We start from the raw sequence: 22,500 nt of genomic DNA, 5'->3' as shown, positions 1-22,500 counted from the left end.
GCTACATTTCAAACCCCATATAAAATGAGTTAATAATATATTATACTGATTATACTGCATCATGATGACATTAACTTTTAGCATCATATGATGAAGCTTTGGTGTAGTCACCATGGTAACTTCTTAAAACTCAAAACACATGGATATTTCATTAACATACTTCTTGCCATTGACAAAAGGATGCCTTTTAAAACAGTATCATTTCTGAAGTTAACCAAATAAACGACAAACTACAGGCTAAAATAATTTTCAATATCAAGACTGAAACCAAATACTATACCTGTTATGTGATAGACAGAATTGAACCCAATTCCAAATCTTCCAACCTTCAAAGGGTCGTCCTTCTTCCTACTTCTTGCTATTTCTTGAATACCGTGCCAGTCCTCTGGGGTGAAAACTGCATTGTTGTATACATAGAGAGCTGACCCTGGATGTTAAAATGCACATGCAGGCATTCAGAAAGAAGTACAATAAGGTATTTAGCTCTTTCAAGAACTAACTCCACGTAAAGTTGCTTATTTGATGGGAAGATGTAAAGAAGAGAATGGAATGATTGAATTCTGCAATATAATTCCAATTATCTTCACAATAAAAAAAAAACACGCACACACACAAATTAATGGTAAAAATTACCAGCAGAAGGAATACAACACTGTTGGCAAAAAATTCAAAAAGGAAAAATTAGGGTGTCAAGGTACTTAAACACCCAAAATATGGGGCAAACAAAGAAATTAATCATAGTGTACCACTTCATAAAATTTGTTTTTCAATAGCATATTATTATTATTATTTTTTTTGCAAATGAGATTACCTGTAAATGTACTGGGACTTTCTATCTGAAGAAACCTTGTTAATATATTATTTCAAAAGGTGAATAATCCTTTAATAAGTTTAATAATCTCTTTATAAGTGTTTGTTTTTGGCAGCCTCTGGATGGTTCTATACAAGGCATTACTTATATAATTTTAAAAATCATTAATGTGACAAATTTTAAGTAAGAATGTCAGAAAAATACCACCCTGTCTCTAAAGTAGTTCCTCTAAAAAGTTATAATTATAATTCTGTACAAAGTATTTTTGGAACTCTACTTTTTGAGATTTATCTTCAGAATTCTAATATTCTTTGAATATGTCCAACTATAGTAACTCATCATACTTTAAAAATAATGAACATTTTTCTTTGACAATATCACTAAAGTATAACATATATAGTGTGGGAAAAATAGGCTTACAGTTGTGAGTACACAAAATAGAATTTATTCTTGTATTATTATTTATTAATTACTGTATTATTTTCCATGTGAACAACTATAAACCTACTTTTGCCCCACTCTGCACATACAATAAAGTACCAAGTTGGAAGTGTACAGCTTGATGAATTCTTCCAAAGTGAATAAACCTTTGTAACATCCATCCAAATGAATTAAAAACATTCCAGCACCCCAGAAGCCTCTTCTCATGTGCCTATAAATTCAAGCATAGATATGGGGATATGGGCCATACATACTTTGTTTTACAAAAATGGCATGACTGCTATTTGTAAAATAGTCAAAGTAGGAATATGGAAATAGCCAAGACTGCTGAGCTTTTTTGAGAAGGACAAATAAAGCACACGGTGGTTAAAGTGGATTCTGGAGCCAGGTAAGTCTGGATATCAGGTCCAGCTCTTCTGTTACCAACTGTATCACTTCAAGCAAAACAAAAGCCATTAAGGCTCAGTTTCCTCATCTGTAAAATAAGGATGAGAACAGCATCTAACCACAAAGTGCTGAGGATCAAATGAGACATATGGATGAGGGACTCAGCACAGTTCCCAGCACAGAGAAGACACCTAAAAAGTCAGATATTATTACTATTATAACACTAGTAGTATAGGATACTGCTAGTCTTTATCATTAACAAAATAAATATTATAGGAATATTGATAAAATAAATATTTTATTTTGAAACAGTTAACTCCAACTGGTTTAAAAATGGCATTAGCAAGCAGTGCCTGTTCTTCCTGCTCCAAATATCTATTAAAAATAGCTAAGCCCGGCTGGGCGTGGCTCAGCGGTTAAGTGTCGACCTAGGATCTAGGCGATCAGGGTTCGATTCCCGGTCAGGGCACATGCCCGGGTTGTGGGCTGCAGCCTATCAATGACTCTCTCATCATTGATGTTTCTATCTCTCTCTCTCTCCCTCTCCTTTCCTCTCTCTGAAATCAATAAAGATATATTAAAAAAAAAAATAGCTAAGAAGACATAGAAACAAGGACCAATCACAAAAACTCACAACGCTGAACATCAGGACTGAAAATGGACCTCTTGCCAGAATCTAGAAAAAAGAGCATAACTATACGGTCTACGGAAGGGAATTAGAAATCCAGCAACGAAGCACAGCTGCCAGCCTGAAGGAAGACCCACCTTCCTTCCCGCTGTCAACTGGAAAACTTGGCAGCAGAGCCTTTGATGCCTGACTACTGTTATAAAACACTTATTAAATTATAAAATAATAGATGCTTGTTTTTTCAAACGAGAAAGTATTTCCTATGAAAAAGAATTTCCTCCTCACATTCCCACTCTCCATGGTTTTTTGAAGTGTCAAAACTACTGTTCCCCATCCTACATATCAATGCAGCTCCTAGAAAGAAAGAAGGCCTGTAAGTGGAACTTTCCTATTCGCTGGCTGTCAGAGCTCTTCTCACACCGCTTCATCAGAATCATGACCAGGCAGTGCACACACACAAGCCCACCTAAGCGAGCAGAGAGCTGGGTGAGAGGCAGGTATGTGCAGCCCTCTTAACTGGTTTCTGCATCTAGTAGGTATAGTCTAGTTATTATTTAAGGTTTGAAAGCAAGGTATAATTCTGATCCTACTCTTCCTGGAATGAGGAGAGAAGTTGTATATTTTTGCCTTTGCTCCAATCTACTTGAGTCTCACTGAATCTCTGTCTCTATCCCTGCGATCAATTTTAAATTGCTCCACATCTTTCCTGATCAAAAGGGTGTGCTCTTGGTTCTAAGTGAGATAAAAGAAAAAGAATAAACCCCTGAGGAAAAAAACAAAAGATTATCTGAGGAGGAAAGGGTTAGCAGCAGGCCTGCAATCTATTTTCTCCTTTTAAATGGGAATACCCCAGCCAAAATCTCCTTGTAAACAATCTGGTGTCAGATCTCTAGGCAAACACACCAACAGTATTTACTAGCAGAAGAAACCTAACCTAGTGGATGCTTTTAGAAGATTGCTTATTGTAAGTAAACCTGGAATTTATAAATTTATGAGGCATAATTTCCAGAAAATATCCCAAGCTATGTAATTATCAGAGAAAAACATGAACATGTTTCATGACTAAAATAGCTCTGTTGTGTATGTGAAGGCCTGCTTGCATCACTTAGAGGTCACTTCTGTTCAACCTAGGCCAAGGTGTGTCCTAACACAGCATGAAAGAACCTAGAAGGAGGTACTAGGAATCCAAGGTGTCTCCATGCTGCCTTCACTTGCGTCTGTCTCTTAAATAACCATTCTTGAAACCCTTAGTGAAGTGTGAAACTGGGTAAGATCTCTTATTTTTCTGCAACTGATTTGACAAGTTGAGTTTTTGTCATGATTATATAAAAAGGTACAAACACAAGTTGGACTAAAGAGTTCTCATTTGCAAAACTAGGTATCAATAAAGGGGAAAAAACTGTAACCCAAGATGACCTCATCAAAGACAACATATATACCTGTACACAAGAGAACGACATTCTTAAATATGCAGGAGCATGCAGGGCCCTCAGCAAATATTTGTTAAATAAAGATATCAAAGATCATTTCTACCTACTTTTATATGTCCAAGTTTATTTTAAATTGGCTAATCTGGTATGACTAAAAAGTCTGTCTCTAGCTCTGGTTTGGAGTGCAGTCCCATACACTAAAAGGTTTCAGGTTCAATTCTTGATCAGGGCACACACGTAGACTGTGGGATCAATCTCCAGTAGGGGCATGTACAGGAGTTAACACATCAATGTTTCTCACTTTCTCTCTCTCCCTTTCTCTCTCTAAACATATAGATATCCTAGGGTGAGGATTAAAATAAATAAATAAAAAGCCTATCTCCAAGTACACTTATGCACAAACTCAGTTAAATAACCTTGTTTCACATCTTTTTTAAATGAAGTGAAGTCAAGGCTAGAAGCAAAAAATCATACAATTTAGGTAGTTTTTGAAGCAAATTCTTCTAGGATTTCTTCACTCTCCCCATTATGGTTCTATAGTACACATTAATACTGTCAGTATGAAAGTAGACCTAAAACATTATCATATAAATGATATGATTTATTCCTCAAAATAACTGGGAGGTAAATTTTGTTCTTATTACCATCTTATAGGTGAGCAGACTGAAATTAAGTGAGGTTAAGTAATCTGCTTAATCACACTGAGTAAACATGAGGATCAGAGCTCCACTCTACCTGCTGGTGTTCCATGGAGATATACATGGTAGCCCTGTGTAGGATCAGGATTTAAGACTTCCAGGGGAGGGGAACATACAGTCTGCAGGCCATTTATGGCCCTCAAAATCATTTGGTCTGGTTCTGTCAAGGCAACCACAAGAGGGACTCGAAATTCAATAAATCTAGGAGCTTTCTTCATAGCTAATTTTTAAGTTGATAATTTTTATGGCCTGCAAATGATGTTCTAAATATCCAAATGTCCCTTGGCAGAAAAAGGATCCTCAACCCTGATTAAGTGTATGTCCCTCATAGCCATACTTGGTATTTTTTAACAATGGTTACATTAAATCATAGAATCTTAGAACCAGAAAACCTTACTGTCTCTATCCTCTCATGACCAATGGAGGTGAGATGACATGCCCAAGATCACAAAGGTGGCAGGAGTTAGAAATAGAATGAAAACCCTCTGATGTATTATGTCTCACCACAACTCTTTATAAAATAAAAAGTGCAACTTTGATATCACAAATTTAAGCTAAGAATAAATATGTTAGCACAAGAAATGCTACATATTTAATGTTTAAATATTTAACAATAATGTTGATTATCCTCCTGAATCATAAAACATCTTTTTAAAAGATATATGACTTACATCTTTTTAAAAATATGTCCAGGAAAGTCTGAATTGATCTTCTCTTTTCTCAATAACTTTCTATATAATATAGAGTCATTCACAATCACCCTATTGAGTTCAAAGCGCCACTGAAAGTCATGAACATTCTTTTTAAAACAACACTTCAAAGAATGTAACTGAGGTATCAGGAACCTATTGGTTATGGTTCTCTTATTGTCTTTTGTTTTCTTTATTCTCTTCTCTCCTTCAAAATTTCTTCCCAACCCACTTCAAAACATTTCAAGGGTATCCTAAAAGCAAAAGTCTCTTCTTTCCAAGTGCAGAGAAGTGTTATATATATGGAAAAGGTACCCTTCTGTCTTGCTACTAATATAAAATACTCACAAGTGACTAAACAGAACAAGAGGCTTATGTACACTTGAACCTTGAACAAGGTGGAGATTAGGGGCACCAATGTCCCCAGTTGAAAATCTGTGTATTACTTTTGACTCCCCCAAAACTTTAATGGTCCCTCAGTATCCACAGAGGACTGGTTCCAAGCCTCCCCATGGATACCAAAATCTGAAGATGTTCAAGTCCCTTACATGAAAAGGCATAGAGTAATGCACACAGTAGGTCCTCTGCATTCACAGATTCTCACCTGTGGATCAAAAAGTATTTCAATCCGCAATTGCTTGAACCTGAGGATGTGAAACCTAGGGATACAGGAGGCCAACTGTGTATTTATTAAAAAGAATCTGCATATAAGTGGACCTGCCCAGTTTAAACCTGTATTGTTTAAGGGTCAACTGTATTTATACTGCTTGTTACTTTTAGTTAAGGATTTTTTTTCTTTGTTCTCTAAAAATACCAACTAGCAGATACCTGTCCACCAAAAGCAGAGAAAAACATCTGAAGTGGAATGAAATACGCCAAGAAGTGAAGTATAAGTGGTAGACTATTCATTAAACATAGTATTGTAAATCACTAAAAATCACCTGTTAGTATATAAAACTTATTCCTAAATATTGATTCTTACCCTGATATTGCGCCATATCTTTTGACCAAAGAGTCTCTGTTCCATATTGAGTTTCATCATACAAAAATTTAACTTCTGTGGCGCCAGCATCTTCTGCATTCTGAATTAATTCCTAATCAAGATATATACCAAAAACAGCATTTCATAATATGGTAATCTACTGCCCATCTTTATATTTACCTATAATAATATTTAAAAAGTAATTACATTTAAGTAAAACCCCCCCACTATTTACATCATCTTTAAGATCTAGTGAGGGTGCTACTGAAAGTAATTGTTACATACATTTGAGTATGGTTGAAAAGACCATGAGTCCTTCTTCAATTACACATACCTACAATGTATTGTATTGGTGCCTCTTAGCCTGCAGTACAAATCCTGAGACTATTTACAACTCTGCTTCTTATTTACAACATATCAAAGCCCTCATACAAAAGAAATTACTCCAGTTCCAAAGCTGCACAGACTGTTCTGTCATTTGGGACAAGTACCCATTCTCAAGCAGTTACCAAAGACCTTTATTTATCATTTGCTTACCAAACTTACCTTTCTCTTAGAAAAAAAATTAGTCTATATGTATAATATGCTGCCTTCTTGAGAACTTGAGGTAAAACATGTCTTTCTCCTGTGCTAAGATGAAAGTTTTTTGAAGGTCAACACTGACTTATTTCATTAAAAAGGTAGTAATAACATTTGGTGGATAAGTGAGTAGATGGGTGAATGGACAGTCAAAGCTCTGTAATGTAGAAAGGAAAGGACAAACTACAAGATTTACACCCATCAATAGACTCAAAAAAATCCCCAGTCTCAACAACCCCAATCACTTTGGCACACCTACCAAAATCATGTTGGGAGCTCCAAACTCTAAAATAAGAGTCCAACTCCTAGAGTCAACCCCATAATCATCAGAACTTGGAACGAACTCCAGAGATATTATCTTTAGTTTATTCTGGACCTTGTCTAAAGCATGGAAAAGTCAACACATAACAATTGCCTGGATGAGCTGTGATTTAGGCCAAACCAAATCAGGTGGTTACATTTCAAATGGGTAGGGCTTTAGAAATACAGTAATTCACCTTGTATTTTTACATTCATAAACCTCTAACTTTGGGGAGAACTATATTTTAACTTTTCTAGCACCTTGGTATCACTAAACCTGGGGTGGAGTGGAGGATTAGGAATGGGTAGGAACTGAAGGGAGCAATGCCAACAGCAAAGCCTTTATCAGTGCAAAACGGTGACAGTGCTCACGAGATGAGATAAGTCTAAGACTGAGTAAGGGACTAGCACAGATCTAAAGAGCTAGTTCTGAGATCAGGTAAGGGGTTTAGTTCACTGGGTACACACCAAAAGGTTGGGAAGTCTTACCCAACTGCTGTTCAACCCCAAACATGCCCTTATCTACCTCATAGACTACAAATTCCTCCTGTTTACACAACTGCCTATTTCTCATAGAATTTTTAGACCTAGTTCCTACCCTATTTAGTCTAACAGAATCCCTAAAAATTAGTAATCTCATTTACATTAAGATATTATGATATAAAAGATAGAAATAAAAATAAAAAGGGAGCAAAATACAATGTTAACTTACAAAATAAGAGCACTTTAGAGGTTGGGTCTTGGTTTCATTTGGGTATCTGTTTTTGATTTACATGTATTTTAGGGAGCAGAAATGAAGAAAACTGGAGATAAAGTCCCAAGTCCCAGGCTCCAGCTATCAGTTTCAAGTTGAACAAAAAATAGGATGGGATGCTTTTTCTCAGGGGATAGCTTTCAAAGAGATTCTGAGAAAAAGAGGCAATAAATGTGCCAATTTGCATATGATCTTGGGCGAGTCATTAAAATATGACCTTTCAGCAAACATCACGAAAGGTATAAATCTAAGCCATTCCTAAGATTCCTATTAAATCTAAAATGGTCAAATTCTACTAAAACATCCAAGGAACAAAGATTATATTCAGCTGGTTTGCATATAAATATCTACCGTAAGCAAAGAGGAAGGACTAAATATCAGCTGCTTGTTAACTATAAGAATGTCTAAAGAGCTCTAAACCACGGTTTTGTTTCCTGATAGGATCTATCACTCACTTTTGAATTGATAATACTCTACTCCTGTTACCACTAATTAAACCTTCAATTTTAAATTTATTCTATTTGCCTCTCTACCCCCATTACAACTCAATAAGCATATTCTTCCCATCTTCACTTTCCTAATGTCAATATAAAAATGGTTTGCAAATTAACTGTGAATCATTGATGCCTATTCTGAAAGGACACATTATTATTATTAAAATCACTGAAGATGTACCCTATCTGGTTTGGCTCAATGGTTAGAGAGTCAGCCCTCGGAATGAAGGGTCCTGGGTTCGATTTTGGCCAAGGGCCCATACCTCAGTTGCAGACTCCATACAAGCCCAGGTGGGGGCGAATGTGGGAGGCAACCAATCGATGTCTCTCTCTCACATCAATGTTTCTCTCTCTTTCTCTCCCCCTTCCACTCTGAAAAGCAATGGAAAAAATACCCTTGGGTGAGGGTTAAAAAAAAAAATCACTGAAGATGCAGCAATCCTCATCCAGCACCTATCTGAGGGTGACTATTTTAGACAAGTTAAATAAATCTAATCCTTATTTTCTAAAAATTTTTGCCATCTGAACTAGAAAATATAATGAGGACCAAGAAATTGGTAAGAAACACTAAATAAATTAATGAAAAGGAAAATGCATAATAACTGACCTTTTACAACTAAAGAGGTTTCTTATTAAGCTTAAACATAAAATCTAAACTTTGCAATATCTTCCATAATTGCTTTCTTTTATGGTTCCTTAATTTTTTTATGAGTGTATTCAAACTAAAAGAATACCTCATAAATAGCTTTAAATAACTGAAATAATTATCCTATTAAACCTCCCCAACTGCTAACCTCTAAATCCAGGGGTCAAATGAGCGCAGGTCCATGGCCCCTGAACGTGGTTGGTCAGAGGGTAGATTTGTAATGCCATTGCACAATGTTTTACATGCAATTCATAAAATTTCATTATAGAATTATACAGCTACAAAAAAGTGTTCCTAGAGCAAAACTGCATGATTACAGCAGCTTAGTGGGTTCCTTTGTTTTTGAATGCACTACAGGTGTGAAGGGTAATAGACATAGCCATTCAAATCTAGACAAAATTCTAAAAAATGTAAACAACAAGACTTCTAAGTAATTTTACTCCATCTCATTTTTATCAAAGTAAATTTATACATGCACACAACACATGCCCTACCTTAAGAATCTGCCCTCCTTCTGGATATCTTCTTAAAATGTCCTTGAGAAAATCAACAAGTGGTGGAGTTGTTTGACCAAATCGACCTAAAATAAAGACCCCATGGCCTATTACCAATGTGTTATTTGGTTCCAAGACATAGTAAAATTCTACAAGTTACAACTTCATGTTTTACTGCAGCTCTCGGGTATGAAACTCTATCTACTAAACAAATTCAGTAGAAAGTAAAGCAGATTCTGCCCTGGCCGGTGTGGTTCAGTTGCTTGGAATATCATCAAGTACACCAAAAGGTTGCGGGGTTGGATTTCTGGTTGCCAACTGATCAATGTTCCTTCTTCCCCTTCCTCCCCTTCCTCCCTTTCCTCCTCTCTCTCTCTCTCTCTTTCTCTCTCTCTCTCTCTCTCTCTCTCTTTCTTTCCCTTCCTTCCTTCCTTCCTTCCTTCCTTCCTTCCTTCCTTCCTTCCTTCCTTCCTTCCTTCCTTCCTTCCTTCCTCCTTCCCTCCCTCCCTCCCTCCCTCCCTTCCTTCCTTCCTTCCTTCTCCCTCCCCAAATCCCTTTCCCTTTCTCTCTCTCTCTCCCTCTCTCTCCCCACCCCCTAAAAAAATCAATGAAAACATATCTTTGGGTGAGGATTTTTTTTAAAAAGTAAAGCAGATTCAATTTATCAAATCTCAAGATTTTTCATTAGCTACAAATTTAGTTTTAAAAATATGTTCATCAAAAATATACTAAATGTCACAAAAGATTATTAAACCAAAAATGAAGAGCAAGGGGGGGAGGGGTTGATATTTTCCAGATCTGAAATAAATAAATGGTTCTTTGCTGCAAAAAATTATAAGCCAGAGATAATAATGCCGATCATGATGCTCTTGCTGACCAGACATTTCGAGCCAGAACTCACCTGTGTGGCCAGCTACTTTGGTCAGCAAGGTGTTTAAAATTACTTAAATTAATGTAAGGGCAGACACAAGTTATCTCGTGACCAGTCAGCTACATTCGGACACGGAAACACGTGTATACTCGTGACCAGTCAACAAGGTGTTTTCATATTCTCAAACTCCACAGATATTCTGATTGTTCTGAAATTCAGCACAATCACTGTCTCGATGGCTGTCCAGTCAAATACCAGTTAAGCCCTTCCAAACTAGAGATTCTTAAAACTGACTGATCAGGTTACCTTCAGATAGGTGACAGGAAAGTATAGGGAGATTGGAAAGAAGGAAAGTAATTTCTCAGATGCACAGAACAAAAAAAATCTGTATATACATAAAAAAAAGAAATCTGTGCTTAAGAAACAAAATCATCACTATAAATTTATTTGCATCATTTTTGCACAACTATGCACCAAGACCAAACCTCAGCTGCTCCACAGACTATTATATCCCACACACTTTCATAACTCACAAGCTCCATCTGCGTGTGCTTTCCTCTGGCCCTGATATCCCCTCATCACATCCCAATGTTATATACTTTCATTTCACTTTTAAAACATAATCTTTATTCAACTAAAAATGGCATAATCTCCTGGTAAAGTCAATGTTATACCTCCCCCTTTTAAGCCTTTTGATTGAAGGTTTACAAAAAGATGACAATTTTTGGAAGACAGATCTCCAATCTTGATGCAGTCAGGTATCTGAAAAAATAAATAAATAAAATGTATGAAAAGCAATATAGTTCCTGATATTGTAAATTCAAAACTTTACCATAAATTTTTTTCACTTAAGATATAATGCTTGTTAACTGTCCTTATCTAGACTTAAGTTGCTCTGGAAAAGTGAATGTTTCAAAGGATAGAAATTTTAGTCAAAATTTGGTTTAAAAATTTTAAATATTTTTCCTTAAATAATTTCAAATATATAAAGATACACACATTTCTGCTTTAAAATAATTTAAATTTTTTATGATGAATTAGGATCATCAACATAAAGTCATTCTTTTGATCAGCATTTCCAAAGTGTATTGCTCTATGAGATGTAAACATAGAAGACCAAAAAAAAAAAAAAAAAAGTTTTAAATTAATTGGAATAAGTTGGAGTTTAGGGCATTTAACATATTAATGTGTACTGTAACTTTCTTAGAAAGGATTATGCTAAGCAGTATTTCACAAATTTAGCAGTGATTTTTTTTTTTTTCCATTTATTTTCAAGAGCACCTTATAGGATAGTGTTCCTAGAAATAGTTTGGAAAACACTGCTATAGGTGTTGCTACAATAAAGATGTGATGTAAAAGGAAGGAGCAAATAAGGACTCCAACTTCTGAGGCTGCTTTAGTCTACAACTTCCCTGAAATTGGCTTTCCTGAAAAACTCCTTGATATTCATTTTCCTTTTGGTGTTTGTTCCGTTTCTCTAAGGGCAGGGTACAATATATGTAATCATGAGCCACAGGAGCAGTGTAATAGAGTGCCTTTTTTTGAAAATAAGGTAAATAATCCAAAACCACATCAACCTTGTCCTCTTAAGTGTTGCTATGGAGTGACTCCTTACAGATCAGCAGTCTGTAAAACATTACTGAAAAGCTTGCCTGAAAAACCACCTTCATACCTTGTTTCTTTGACAGGGTGTGAAGGACATCGTTTATGATGTCAAAAATTCAGTATTTCCAATTGTCTACTACTCATTTCACACTGATATCTTCCAGGATTCCTAGAGCTTAACCTATCAAAAGATGACATCACTAGCTTTCCTTCCATCACTTATCACTCATCTTTTACTCTGTATCTCAATTATTAGTAGCACCTTCTATCTCGTCACTTTAACTGGAAAGCTGGGGAAAAAGTCCTCCCTCTCTCCAAACCCCACGTCAAATTAATTACTCTCTGGGTCCCAGCATGTCCCTCCCCAGCTTTTCTCATAGCTCACTTGTTCTCTACTTCCAATTGTTCAGACTCTCCACATCTCTTGGATTTTTATAACAATCCCATCCAGTCTCCTTACTTTCTGTACATCATCTTCATTTTAGTCTCCATTTCTAATATACATATCTGAATATGTTACAATTCCCAGTTTATGAAGCACTTTCTATACATATTCTCACTGAATCTTAAAGCAAGCCTGTAAAAACTCCTTGCACAGGAAATATGGATAAGAATAAACATAGCAGTACTGTTTTAACAACAAAAATTTAGAAACAACCCAAATCCTATGACATATAGATACAATGGAATATGACACAACAATAAGAACTGAATTAAGGAAACTGCACATAAATTTGGGTGAGTATTCGTAACATAATATTGAGTGTACAAAGCTAATTCCAGGTTACTACATAATGAATAATACACTTCTTATAAAGTTAATAAATAACTAAAAATAAATAATATGTTATCTAGGTTATATATTTAGGCTATACACACACACGGACACATACATACACACATATACACAAACATAAGTATGCATATATATATATATACACACACATACACACATGATAAAACTATTACAACTACAAAAAAGGTAAAAGAATAATAAACACAAAGGGGTAAGAAACGAGACACAGGAATAAAGGCTGGGGAAGAGAAGCACAGAGGTAAATATAAATTATCAATAGTGCTCTAATTCTCCAGTTGGATGATGTCATTATGGTTATTCATTCTATTGTAAGTTAAATACCTACTAAAAGGGAGCCATGTAAAAGCCAAGGATTACTAGACCAATTCAGTATAGCCAAGGTACATTTAAAGGAAGAAAGGCAGAAAGGGAGAAAAGAAGAAAAACTATAATGCACGAAGAAGTTTCTAGGTCTTAAAGAAGACTTGAAAAGGAAGAAGACATAGTAGAAGAAGACATTAGTAAAAACAGATGCAACTGGCTATGTAAGTCTGACAATGAATGCTTTTGGCAGATTGTTATCAGTGATCTATTTACAGGGAAGTGATTCTCCCAAAGAGAAAGCAAGAAGCACAGATAATCTCAGCAGTTCGGTCTGCTTTCTCCTCCTGAGCATGTCAAAATTTGGGGATTTTGCTTGGGCCTCATTCTTTCCTGGACCTTAAATCACTCCAACCAAGCAAAAAGTAACATTGGTCCTATTTACCTCCAGAGGTGATGAAACCTTAAAAGTTGTCCATTTCAGTCTTTATATTTTGTTTTTAAAACAGAGTGATTAAAAAATGATTTGAACATCTGGATTTCTGTCCATGCCAGCTTCAGCTCCCTTAAAAAACCTCAGAGATGTTCATTTTCATTTACTGTCAAATAATAACTTCAAATTATTATGAAAACAATACAATCAATATTAATTGCAATCTGGACCTCCTAACACTTCGTCCTTTGTTCAGTTGTTGAGAACATAAAAAGGTTTTCAAGATTCAAGAGTGGACAGGGAGGGCATTTTTGATCAATTAAGACAAGAAAGTGAAGTAATACTTCAAACCTGGCCTGAGGCTCAAACACATTTGGCACGGATCAGAAAAATGCATTGCTATAATGAATAGCTTCAGTCTCTTCATGGGACAGGAGGTAAAGAACTTACAAATGCCACTTATAGGCCAGGAAAAGCAAAAAAGAAACAAGTAGAAAGAGGATGGTAGGTGATCCAGAGAGACAGAGGACTAAGTACCTACTGCTATGTCCAATACTAACCAAAACCAGTGACTGACAAGTTGTCAACAGTTTTTTTTTCTGGACTACCCTAAAATACTTAGAATTTTTGCCAATAATTCAAATCTAAAAGGTTATAAGCAGCATTAAATAGGAAAATAAAACCACTTCTGTGAAAGATGTGCTTACATAAAGGTGACCTTTAATGGCACATGTTAGCATAACTAAGTTCACCGCTTCAGTACAAATCACAAGCCTGTCTCCTCTGAGTCAGGAAAGAATTGTGCCCTCTGCTTGTTTTATGGGGGAGTGCCATCCTTGACTTTCAAGTTCATTTTTAATGGTTTAAGCTCTTCTCTGTTTTAAAGAACTTTACATTTAACTTTTTTATTTATTGACACCTTGACAGATTCTCTGTGATGTGGAATAGTAAAAAAGTCCATAGACTTTGGAATCAGAAAGATCTGAGTTCCAATTCTGATTTGACACTTCTCTCTGAATTTTGGCTTTACAAATCTGCAAAATGGAGTAGTAGTAACTAACTCATGAGGTTGTTTTCAGTAGTAAATAAGATGATATATAAACAAAATACCTAGAACAGTGTGTGGAACACAGTTAGTTGCTCAATAAATGTAAATAATATTCCCAATGCATTTACAAAGTATAGAAGGAAAAATGTGCTGAAAAAGTTACTTCCCAAAATTATATCTCCAGCCCTGACATCTATCCTTGAGCTTCAGACCCACATGTGCCTGTTGAATATCACTCTCTAGTCTAGACTTTTACATAGCAGAGACCTTATTGGTTAAAATTAGTTTATCCCATTCCCATTAGAAAGAGGAAAACAGATTCTAACATGGTAATTAATTTGGCTTCTGTTACCCACTGGCAGTACTGGAAGTAGAATCCATCTAGGTCAACTACCTCTTTGTGCATTTGCCTAGATGTTTCTTTTGTGTCCTGCCGTCAGCTGAATCATATACAAAAGCAAACTGGTTACCACCTTTCCTCCAAAATTAGATCCCCTCTGTACTTGTTTATCTCTGCTAACTGAACCATTATTTTCCTGATCTCACTCAAGGCTTCTGAACATCCAAGGCTTCTAAAGCCTTCTGCCTTATTCTACATGTTGTCCCATTTGGTACCAAAATGCCATAATTTTGTATTTTTCAAAGTCTCCCGTACATCCTTTCCTTTCAGTGTTACCTGTACAATCATAGTCTAGAACCTCACTACTTCATTAGCGTAACTTTCCTAACTAGGCCCCCTCCACTGACCACCCACTCCATCTGAAACCTCTACACACCACTGGCACATTACCATCCTATACCGACACTTTGCAGACACCTCAAATACATTTCTAATGGCAAGAATCAGTCACAACTGAGCCTTTGGGTATAATCATATCTAGGGGACAAGTGGACAAAGCAGAACCAGAGGAGTAACCAAAGGAGTGGGTATAGAACCAGGAGAGTATACACGGGACAGTTAAAAGATAGGAGTAGGTGCAGAAAAAGAGATAAGAATGGTGAGCTTTGCTCATCAATTCTGTCCAAAGTCCTCACGTCACTGTCTGCATGCCACCTAACACCTTGGGGAACTGGTAAAGAGGACTGATCCATGGAGGAACATAGAACAGATTAACAGGAAATCTGGGTCTAAGTGGGCAAGGGACCAGAGAGTGGACCCAGGTACACAGAAGGTCAAGATTTAAGTCACAGGTACCAAGTACTTCACAATACTGTACCAGATAGTAAGGAAATCTAATACTAAAAATGTCATTCTGTATGGCTCAAGTATTCCCTGTGTATCTATTCAACTCTTTGTTGTCTCCTTTAAATCCTGGAAATGATTTTTTATCATAGAAAAAGTAAAGATATTTATTAGGATAAATGAATAAGTTAATTTTCAGCAATATGTCTCCATGTACTCCTCCCTTAAGTAGTTTCACCAATCTTAAAAGATACGTATGACAATATGAAATACTCTATTTTCCAAAGTTTTGATCTGCTAAGTCATTCATTTACACCTTAAAAATTTTAATATAAATGTACTCCTCAAACTAATAGCTTCTACATTAAAGTATGTCTGAAGGTCCTTTCAGCCAAAATTTCTGATTCAAAACTGGGGGAAAACTTCTAAGACTTAAAAAAGTTAAGATATTTATCAATGTTAAATGTATAATAGTTAGAAAAATGAGTAATGATTAAGTCACTTCGATGATGATGTCTCTAAACATGGAAATAAGCAAAAATCTCTGGCTATAATGCACATCACAAAAGTGCCTTAGTTTCAGGAAGTGCAGATTCAGACAAAATGGGGTAAGGGGCCTGCACTGTTGAAATGGTAAATCAATAAAAATTACAATGAGAGGAACACATCCGTGTCATTTTGCTCACGTTATTTACAAAGCATTATTTCCAGGGTGACCATTTAATGAGCATCTGTCTTCCATGACACAAGGATAAACCCATTCAGTTTCACTATCAGCGAGCGTCCTGACTAGCAAATTGATGGCTACAACCTCAGCACGCCGCGGCCACCCTCCCCCGAGGGCCGGGCGGGGCGGGGGCCGTACCTCGCGGTCGCCCAGCCACAGCCGCTGCTCCGACACCGGGAAGCCCGTCTCCGCCAAGATGCATTCCTTCACCTCGCGCACCGTCCAGGACTCCAGAGCCGCCACGGTCCTGCAGCCCACGCAGCCGGGGAGCACGGTCACCCGCAGCCACCTGTGCGAATGGCAGAGACTTCAGTGGGGGCCACGTGGGTGCCCGCGCCCGCCCAGCGCGCGCCCTACCTCCCGGGCGTTCGGTCGCGGGGACCCTCGCGGCCCAGGCCCGCCCGGGCGGGGTTACCTGTCCCCCATCGTCCGCGTCCTCGCCGCAGGCCCGCGTCCGCCCCAGCGCGGGAGCCTGGTCACGGACGGCCCAGCGGCGCCGAGAGGCCCTGCGCGGGCGGGCGCGGCTGGATCCTCATCGCGCAGGCGGGCGCCAGCCCGGCCGCGCTCAGCCGCAGCCGCGGGGCAGCCGGCGGAGTCGGGGTGGAAGCGCGAGCGGAAGCCTGCGCGCGGCGGGAGGGGCGCAGGAGGCCGCGGCGGCGCGCGCCCGGCCAGCCCGGGCCTCGGAGGCACCGCCCGCGGGCGCGCGCCAGCCTGCGGGGACCGTTAGCCGAGCCTCCGCCCCACGCGCCGGGCTGCGCCCCGCCCCGCACCACTGGTTGGAAATCCTGCGGGCCGGCCCCGCCCCGCCCCGCCCCGCCCCCTTCTGCAGCAGCCCGGCGCCTCGACAGCTTCACTTAGCCTTACTTGCGGAACTGCGTTTATAGAAGATGAGTGTCTTCCCTGATGGAGTTCAACAGTTATATGAAACGCAGAACTAGTCCCTACACCTCCTTCAACTCTGATGACTTTTAATCTCTGGAAGCATCTCTAAGATTTATGGGGCCCTCTTAGGTACAGGAGGGTAGCGTGATGATTGCTGAAGGCAAATGTCTTCTATGGTTTTATTTCCTGTTACTTTTTAAGGCAGAAAAGTAGGATCAATGTTCAGTTTGCTGGAAGGAGTGTCAGTAGGAAAGTAACTGATGAGAATATACATAAACATATCATCTATGACATGTGAAAATATACATGTAATTTATTTTAGTAATATCTTATACTGTGATTACCCTAAATTTTTCCATCACACCAGCAAGCTCTTTGAAATCAGAAACCTGAGCCTTAGAGTTTATGGGATCGTCCCAGAGTAACTAATGTTGCCTTGTAATTTGGAAGTGTATGTGGTTTGATGAAGCTTCACAGAATGTCCTTTCCTCTGCCTTATTTCTGGTAGGTATGAATGAGACACATTGCAAAAAAATGACAACATCTATTAAAACAATTGAAACGCTATCTTGTGAACAAATAATTTGTGTGCTTCTTGTTTGTATACCCTTAACAGAATTAAATTTTAGTGTTGACCTTAAAAATGGTATTCATTTCTGTTTTTCAATGACCTCTTCTCCCCCTCCTCCACAAAAAAAATATTACTTGGAACTCATTATCCATAACAAATATACAGAATGTCCTTACAGTGTTCATCCCTTTCTTCTAACCATATTTAAAAGGGAGAGTGCTTTAAGTCATGCTGGTCTTTCCTACTTAGAACAAATAAGCACATTATATCAATAAAAGGAATATGCCATTTCAATGAAAATATCAGGCCAGAAAACTCTCATGAACAAATATGTCGTTCTTCAATCAGACAAGACTACACAAGCAAATGCATTAGAATATCAACAAGTGGAAAGAATATGAGCTGTCACCCCTTGCTATAGTGTCACAGCACACCTACCCCAGGACAAATCTTTCATACCTAACTCCTTTGACAGTTCCCAGATCTACCTGCTTCTTTATGCACTCTCCTTGGATGTGGTGACAAAAGAACATAGGTGTTGAGTTGAAGACTTGAGAGACAAAGAAATTACCTTAGTGGAGAGGATTTCACAAGAAGCAAAATTGGTTGGGGAAGGAGGCTCATCATAAGAAGCTTGAACATCTGAAACTCAAAGTATACTCAGGATTCATTTTAAAGGGTCAGTTGGCTTGGGAACTACAAATCTGGAGCTCAGGAGAGATGTCAAAGCTAAAGATATAGATCAAGCAATCATTTGCTTAATCATTCAGATAATATTTATTAAACCTTCCCTATGTCCAAAATGGATATAGTTCTAAATGATAGGAATACAACAATGAACAAAGCAAAGTCCCTATCTCATGCTTATATTCTAGGGAAGAAATACACCTATAAACAAATGGACCAATAATATATCAGTTCATCCTATGGTGTCAACCAGGTAGGGATAAGTACTATTTAAAAGGGGGTGGTGGGAGTTGGAGCAGGGCAAGGTAAGAGAGTAAAGGAGTTAGAGTGGTTATAGAACTCCTTTCTAAGAAGCTACATTTGAGCAGAGGCCTGAATGTAACACAGGAAGGTGAAATTACCCAAAAAGAGCTTATGTGAGAAGGAACAGGACAGAGCAACTGGTGTAGTTCATGCTTCCCTCATCTTTGACCTGGATTTGGTACCATCACCTCTTACTTGTTCTCCATCCTCTACTTATCCCCTCTCCAATCCATTCCCCGACCAACCACAAAATCAGATTTGGAATTGGGGTCTGTTGTGTTCACTATGGCTTCCCAGGGCTGGGAAGAGGCCCTAACATAGAATAGATGCTCAGTAAGTAGGAAGAAGGGAGGGAGGGAGAAAAGAAGGAATGAATAAATATCTGGAAAACACAGAAAAGTAGAAAGAAGCTCTAACATTATTCAAAGTTCTAACACCCCAATACAAACAACACTTTTATACATTGCAATTAATTTAAGGATTTTTAAATATAATACAATTATACTATGGGTACATAGTATTTTCAACATCTTTATCCCTGTAGAAATCTCATTTCTAATTGTTTAATTTTCCATTGAGAAGAAATATCTTAGGCTGCTTGACCTTATTGATACTTGCATGAGTATTTTAATTTTTCAAAAGTTCACAAACTTCAGTAAATATCTTTGTTCATGAACTTTTACCACTATTTAGGATGAGAAGAAAATTTGCAAAAATTTTAAGAAATGTTTAGCTGAGCTTTGATCCAGTCTTTAGGTGCATATTATCAAACACATAACAGCAAGAAGTCAAAACTTCAGTCCTTTCTTTTAGAGTGAGTCTAAACTCAGTGAGAAATGGAGAGTCATCCAACTACCCTTTAAGTCTATTTCAGTTGTAGAGATGGGCAAATAAAATTGCTTTATTGCACAAGCTGGACTCAGCACAACAGAAGCAGGAAACTATGTTATTCCTTCTCTTGACCCCTGTTTTAACTTGCCTTTCTTTCCATTTTCCTGGATGACATATCCGACATGGCATGGGCCCTAGCTCCTAGGAGATAAAAATCTTCCAGTCCCTTCCAGTGCCTAAAATTGACTCATTTTGAAACTGAAAATCTTATCTAGGGTAATAATCAAAATGCCAGTTCAACCCATGTAAAAATTATTTAATTATAACTGGGCTTCCGTTACTCTGGTCCATTCTCAGTTCCACACATAGTATCAACTTCAGTCAGGAAGTAGAGGTTAAGGCTGAGATTTAACTTCCCCTGAAACAATACATCATGATTTTATGAAATGGAATGTGCCTAATAGCATGTCTTTGATCATAAAGAAACAATAATTCGTCCCTTCTGGAGAATGTTCACCAGTGATGTAAAGACAAATCATTATTCCTTTGTTTAATAAGTCAGCACACAGCTGTTTATCTTGAAAATAAAATATAAGGATATTGCATGCATACTATTCAGTGAAGTTCTAAAGAATGAATTAAAACCATAAGTCAAGTAGAGAAAGGAAAAATATCTCCAAAGGAGAGGAAACAGCACCTCAAAATCGTGGAATCAAAAAATTGCGGTAAAGCTGAGGATAGAATTCATGTAAAGGTATAGAAAACATGATCTTAGAGGAGTCTGCAGGAATATGGTCATTAAGTCTCCTTTATACCACATATGGAGTTACCTGAAGGTGATGGGGAGCCACTTCCAGATTTTAATCAGGTTAGGTGATCACAATTACATTGTACAAAGATTCCTCAGGCAGTATGACTGAGGATGACTTCGAAGGAAGCAAGACTTAAAATAGGAACAAAAATAAGAAAAAAATGGTATCTGTGGGATTAGGTTAAAAGCATCAAGAAGAAAATCAACAGTGCCAAGTATCACATAGTTAAAGTGCCCACAGGATTTGACCATTGACCACTAGTAGGCCATTGTTGAGTTAGTTCTGTGCTCCAGAACCCACAAGAATTTCCCGATGACTGCAGGATCAAGTTCAAGTTATTCTGCATAACATTCAAGACTCATCCCAATTTAGCCCCAGTCAGCCTTGTCAGATTCTTCTGAGGCCACCCCGCCATCCATAATACAGTCTGTCTCCATGACCAGCTGATAGTATGTAACATTTATGGAGTACTTACTATGTGCCATGAATCTACTAAAAACCTTATGTGACTTAGCTAATTTGATCTTCTCAACAACACCTTGAAGTACATAAAACTTCAATTTTCAGGTAGGGAAAATGAAACTAAACACATTACTTGTAGTTCTACAGCTATAACGGAAAGAGCCTGGATTTGAACTCCAGAGCCCAAGCACTATTAAATATTAAACTACAATATTTACAAAGTACTACTACTTCATATTGCCTTAGCTATTCCTATATACTCTACCTGCCTTGTCTCCACCTACCTTCACTCATCTTCTCATCTCTCTCCAACTGATAGGTCCCTAAGTCCCAGTCCCCGAATCGCCACTTCCCCAGATTTCTTCAACTCTTCCAAGTGCTATTCTCTATATAACTTGTACATTGTATATTTACATTAGTATTATAGCATTTTATTAATTATAATTAATTTTTATTCATTGCAAGGGTAGCACTTTGCATTCCTCTTTGCATCTTAAGGGCCTAGCATAGAATATTGAATAAATGTTACTAAGATGTTTGAGACTTGAATGAATGACTACATATAGGTAAAAGGTAAATATCAACTTCACTCTTAACATCAGTCAACAAGGCTTTGTTTTTGTTTTGGTTCTATTTAAAATGCTTTTGGCTGCAAGTAACTGATTAACTGAACTAGCAGCAGCTAACTGATAAGGGTTTGTTTTCCTCAAAGGTCAAGAGGTCTGGAGAAAGGCCTTTCCTCAACAATGTCAGGACCAGCATGCTATTGAGGTTTGGAACTTTTCTTGTCATAAAGTACTAATACAGTTGTAATAAAGCCATAGCCAATGTAGGAAGAAGGGGTGAAGGGATCAGTTCCATCTGTTTTAACAGGAAAACAAGAATTTTACCAGAAGACTTCTGTTTCTCTCCCACTGGCCAGAATTTTATTACATGGCAACCCTTAGCTGCAAGGAAGACAGGGAAAATGAATAGTTAGCTTTTCAATTCTATATAAGAGAAGGATCCAGAGAGAGAGTAGGGATTTGTGAGTGACCTATCAACTGGCAACACTCTCTACAACATTGCTCTAATCTATATGACAAAATTATTTTTAAAGTGTCTACAGAAATATTATAAAACAATGTAACTGGAAAGTTTTTTAAAGCCTAATTAGTGACATATCAAGACACATTTAAAAAAAAAAGAATAATGGGGGGAGGGGATATTTCATGCAAGGAATCTTTCTTTTCCTTCGGATGGGAATTTGGGGAATTCCCATGATTTTTCTGCTCACCATATGTTCTCTTCACTCTTGCATAATGGTAATCCTGAGGCTACTTTAAGTTACAAAACACAATTTCAATTCTAAAATTGGAATAAGTTCATCCAAAATCATTAAATAAATCTCAACCTTTAATCTTCATTCAAAGGTCAATTTTCTCCTTGCCTTTGCCATCACCACTCCACACTAAGGCTACCTGCCTTCCTGGAGGGAGGGGTGAGCAGTTTCTGCTCTCGCCCTGTTTTGCCAAATGGTAGCTGAAATTTGACCCCACTCAGATCAAAACCATGGAGACTGAAAAGACAGGAGGATGGGCTATTCCTACTTAGCTGGGTGGCTTTGAGCCCCTATGGCAGGTGAGTAATCTCGTT

The 22,500-nt window shown here is 37.7% G+C and overlaps 1 protein-coding gene across 1 annotated transcript in view; it reads right to left on the bottom strand.

Moving 5' to 3' along the window:
• The window catches only part of SACS (sacsin molecular chaperone), a 45,618-nt gene extending 28,856 nt beyond the window's left edge, over positions 1 to 16,762 (bottom strand). Inside the window, exons 1-6 of the mRNA XM_087814367.1 lie at positions 16,733 to 16,762; positions 16,456 to 16,606; positions 10,879 to 10,966; positions 9,334 to 9,419; positions 6,067 to 6,178; positions 281 to 427 (exon numbers count right to left, since the gene is read on the bottom strand). Of these exons, the coding sequence (XP_087670493.1) occupies positions 281 to 427; positions 6,067 to 6,178; positions 9,334 to 9,419; positions 10,879 to 10,966; positions 16,456 to 16,606; positions 16,733 to 16,743 (595 nt within the window). The 5' untranslated portion in view covers positions 16,744 to 16,762. The remainder of the gene's footprint in view (positions 1 to 280; positions 428 to 6,066; positions 6,179 to 9,333; positions 9,420 to 10,878; positions 10,967 to 16,455; positions 16,607 to 16,732) is intronic.
• Between the last annotated feature and the right edge of the window lie 5,738 nt (positions 16,763 to 22,500).

The sequence above is a fragment of the Miniopterus natalensis genome, chromosome 2 (genome assembly GCF_054644295.1).
Source record: "Miniopterus natalensis isolate mMinNat1 chromosome 2, mMinNat1.hap1, whole genome shotgun sequence".
Taxonomy (NCBI): domain Eukaryota; kingdom Metazoa; phylum Chordata; class Mammalia; order Chiroptera; family Miniopteridae; genus Miniopterus; species Miniopterus natalensis.
The sequence above is the reverse complement of the archived record's forward strand: the minus strand, read 5'-3'. Positions and strand labels throughout refer to the sequence as shown.